At 38.1% G+C, this 3,426-nt stretch overlaps 1 protein-coding gene across 1 annotated transcript in view; it reads right to left on the minus strand.

Annotated features, from left to right (window-relative positions):
* The window catches only part of CDK5RAP3 (CDK5 regulatory subunit associated protein 3), a 613,925-nt gene extending 610,701 nt beyond the window's left edge, over positions 1-3,224 (minus strand). The window contains exon 1 of the mRNA XM_044055301.1: positions 3,138-3,224. Coding sequence (XP_043911236.1) covers positions 3,138-3,143 — 6 coding nt within the window. The 5' untranslated portion in view covers positions 3,144-3,224. The remainder of the gene's footprint in view (positions 1-3,137) is intronic.
* Positions 3,225-3,426: the final 202 nt, after the last annotated feature.

Genomic DNA, 3,426 nt, shown 5'->3' on the forward strand with positions numbered 1-3,426 from the left:
CACAGTATTAAATGGTGAAGTAACCCTCACCAAAGTACACACAGTATTAAATGATGATGTAACCCTCACCACGTTACACATGGTATTAAATGATGATGTAACCCTCACCACAGTACATACAATATTAAATGATGTTGTAACCCTCACCACGTTACACATGGTATTAAATGATGATGTAACCCTCACCACAGTACACACGCTATTAAATGATGATGTAACCCTCACCACAGTACACACAATATTAAATGATGATGTAACCCTCACCACAGTACACACAATATTAAATGATGATGTAACCCTCACCACAGTACACACGATATTAAATGATGATGTAACCCTCACCAGAGTACACACAATATTAAATGATGATGTAACCCTCACCACGTTACACATGGTATTAAATGATGATGTTACCCTCACTGCAGTACACATAATATTAAATGAAGATGTAACCCTCACCAGAGTACACACGACATTAAATGATGATGTAACCCTCACCAGAGTACACACGATATTAAATGATGATGTAACCCTCACCACAGTACACACGATATTAAATGAAGATGTAACCCTCACCAGAGTACACACGATATTAAATGAAGATGTAACCCTCACCAGAGTACACACGATATTAAATGAAGATGTAACCCTCACCAGAGTACACACGATATTAAATGATAATGTGACCCTCTCCACAGTACATAAGATATTAAATGATGATGTAACCCTCACCACAGTACACACAGTATTAAATGATGATGTAACCCTCACCACGTTACACATGGTATTAAATGATGATGTAACCCTCACCACAGTACACACAATATTAAATGATGATGTAACCCTCACCACAGTACACACAATATTAAATGATGATGTAACCCTCACCACAGTACATACGATATTAAATGATGATGTGACCCTCTCCACAGTACACATGATATTATTACTAATATTAACAAAGACACTGTTTATATTGTGACTTGTCCAATTCTACATGTGAAAAAAAAAAGGGTGGGACTGTTGAAATGATATAATAACTGATTTGCTGCAACAACTTCAATGATTTAACAACCCATGGAGCTAAAAGTAGTAAAAGGCCTATAGTTATCAGATCTCCAACTCTGCAGATTAGAATAGTTATACTCTGCTTCCAAATCTGAAAAAACAAAGACATTTTCATATGTCACTTGTTAGCCATATAGCAAGTATAACAAAACATTTTGTTTCAACATGAATATATTAAGGTGGGACATGTGACTTAACACTGATTTTGATACAGAATTACTGAATATCAAACCTTTAAAAATATTATCCACTAAAGTATCAAAATATCAAACATTGAAACAGGGAAAAAAATCACTGTCTGTAAAGAAAGAAAGAACATATAACGAATATTTCTTTCTGTGTGAGGGGAAGACACACCCTGTATGTGCACCTTGATGTTTATGGAGTTACAAAGCACCAAAGGACACTCTACTCACCCTTTAAAGTTTCTAGTTAGATGGTCAGCTGCTCTATAGGAATACTTAAAGTTGTAGTGAAAACATTCAAATTGAGGTAATTTCAAACACAATGGAGCATGAAGGGCTCAGGCAAACACAAACTACTCCCAACAAACACAGCTCCATACTTAATAGTTTTAATTCATAAATGTACACACAAACATCCCATCACACAGACAACTGAGCCTACACCTGCAATACCTAGCCTGGTTATCAATATTGAATTCAGGTAATGTCAGGATGCCTGCACTGGTCAAAGTCTGAAATTGGCCTTTTTTGCAGTCACAAGCATTCTGAGTATATGCTGACCTCCCGACCTCCCCACTCTCATGGCATGGCTGTTATTAACAGTTACCTACATCCCATACGTTAGAAAGCAGCAGATTATTTTCCCAGAACAAAACCAGTGCATTACTATGCAGGGGTTGTTACTAGCCGGTTATTTAACTCCATGTCACATCTGTGGCAAGACAGCATGAATGTGGTGAAAAAATAAATGTAAGTATGTTAAGAGGACATCAGGGAAGTAAATAAGCTCTTCAAAATATAAGCCTTTGAATTGCCTATTGTTTACGCAAGCATTTACAAAAGCTCTTCACACATCTAGTATGGATGCATCTGGAGCATTTTTCCCCAGGCCTCTGCTGAAAATTGTTAATATAAATCAAACCTTCATGGCAAAACCTTCCTAAAGTTTTGTTCTCGGTCTTCTTAGCACTGTGGAAATTTTGACAGAACACAACAGTACAGTCGTCTCTGAACACCAACCCTCTACCCCTTACTCTTACAAATCATTTTTGCAGTCTCACTAATCAAGCTGTCATGACAGAAATCCATCACTGTCACACTGCACAACCTACTGAACCCCCTTATGCAGATCAGTTAACAGTGATCATTGACAAAATTCAATACAAGAGCTACATTATGGCATTCTTCTTCTTTCTTGTGCTATTCAGCTCAACAGGTGTCAACACTGGTCAGAATCACAGCCATGGAAGGACATAGGAGTAGACAGGTAGTGACTTGCCATAGCAAGGGCATTCAGTCACGAGTGTTTATCCAGTAGTACACAACACAATTTTCAGTAAAGATTTGAGAAACTCTATTACATAGGAAGATCCTGGTTGAAAAATAAAAACAGTTCAGAGACTCATTCAGGTGTGTGCCATCATATCTTTGTATTGTGTTTATGTGAAGAAAATGCTGTTACATTTTCTGTTACAATATGTCATTTAGCCAACAGCACGTATTGAGATAGTGTTAGAAGTGCATTACGTGATCGTACCTGAAAAATCAAGGATAGAGCTATGCATTAGTGATACAGCAGATCATCCAACAGTACTGATTCTGTGCTAAAGAAGCTTGAGGAAATGGAATGAGTAAAGAACAAGTTTTTCGTAGGGAAACACATGCCCAGGGTAGACGGAGGCAGTTGTAGTGCTGGATAAATGAAAACAAGACACTTTAAACATAATCCAAACAGTATCATTACCTACAACTTCATATTATACTACCGTTTCCAGTACCCGAATTTGTTGAACAAGGGACATAAGAATCCTGTATGAAGTCTTACAATACAACATATCCGTTTGATACCTATTTAATTCTAACCCTTAACAACTTGGTACTCACCTGCATCCCTAAACTCCAGCTGTACACTCCAGTCCAAGACTCTGCACACGTGTGACCCCGCCCTCACCTCAACATTGTCGAATCAGCGCCTCTAACTTACAACTACCACTCACATTACGGAGTTGACAACTAATTAGATTTTCGATCCCGTTACACAGGTCGCACTCCAACTGTAAGCTACAGCTTGTTGGACCAATGATGCTGCGGAACGTTTCAAAGTCTAACCAATGGACGACACGATCTAGGTTGGCTAATGAATAGGGAGGACGTGAATAGTTCGTCGTGTTTT

This window comes from Protopterus annectens, chromosome 13.part0, assembly GCF_019279795.1.
Source record: "Protopterus annectens isolate FY-2018-M chromosome 13.part0, PAN1.0, whole genome shotgun sequence".
NCBI classification, from domain to species: Eukaryota; Metazoa; Chordata; order Ceratodontiformes; family Protopteridae; genus Protopterus; species Protopterus annectens.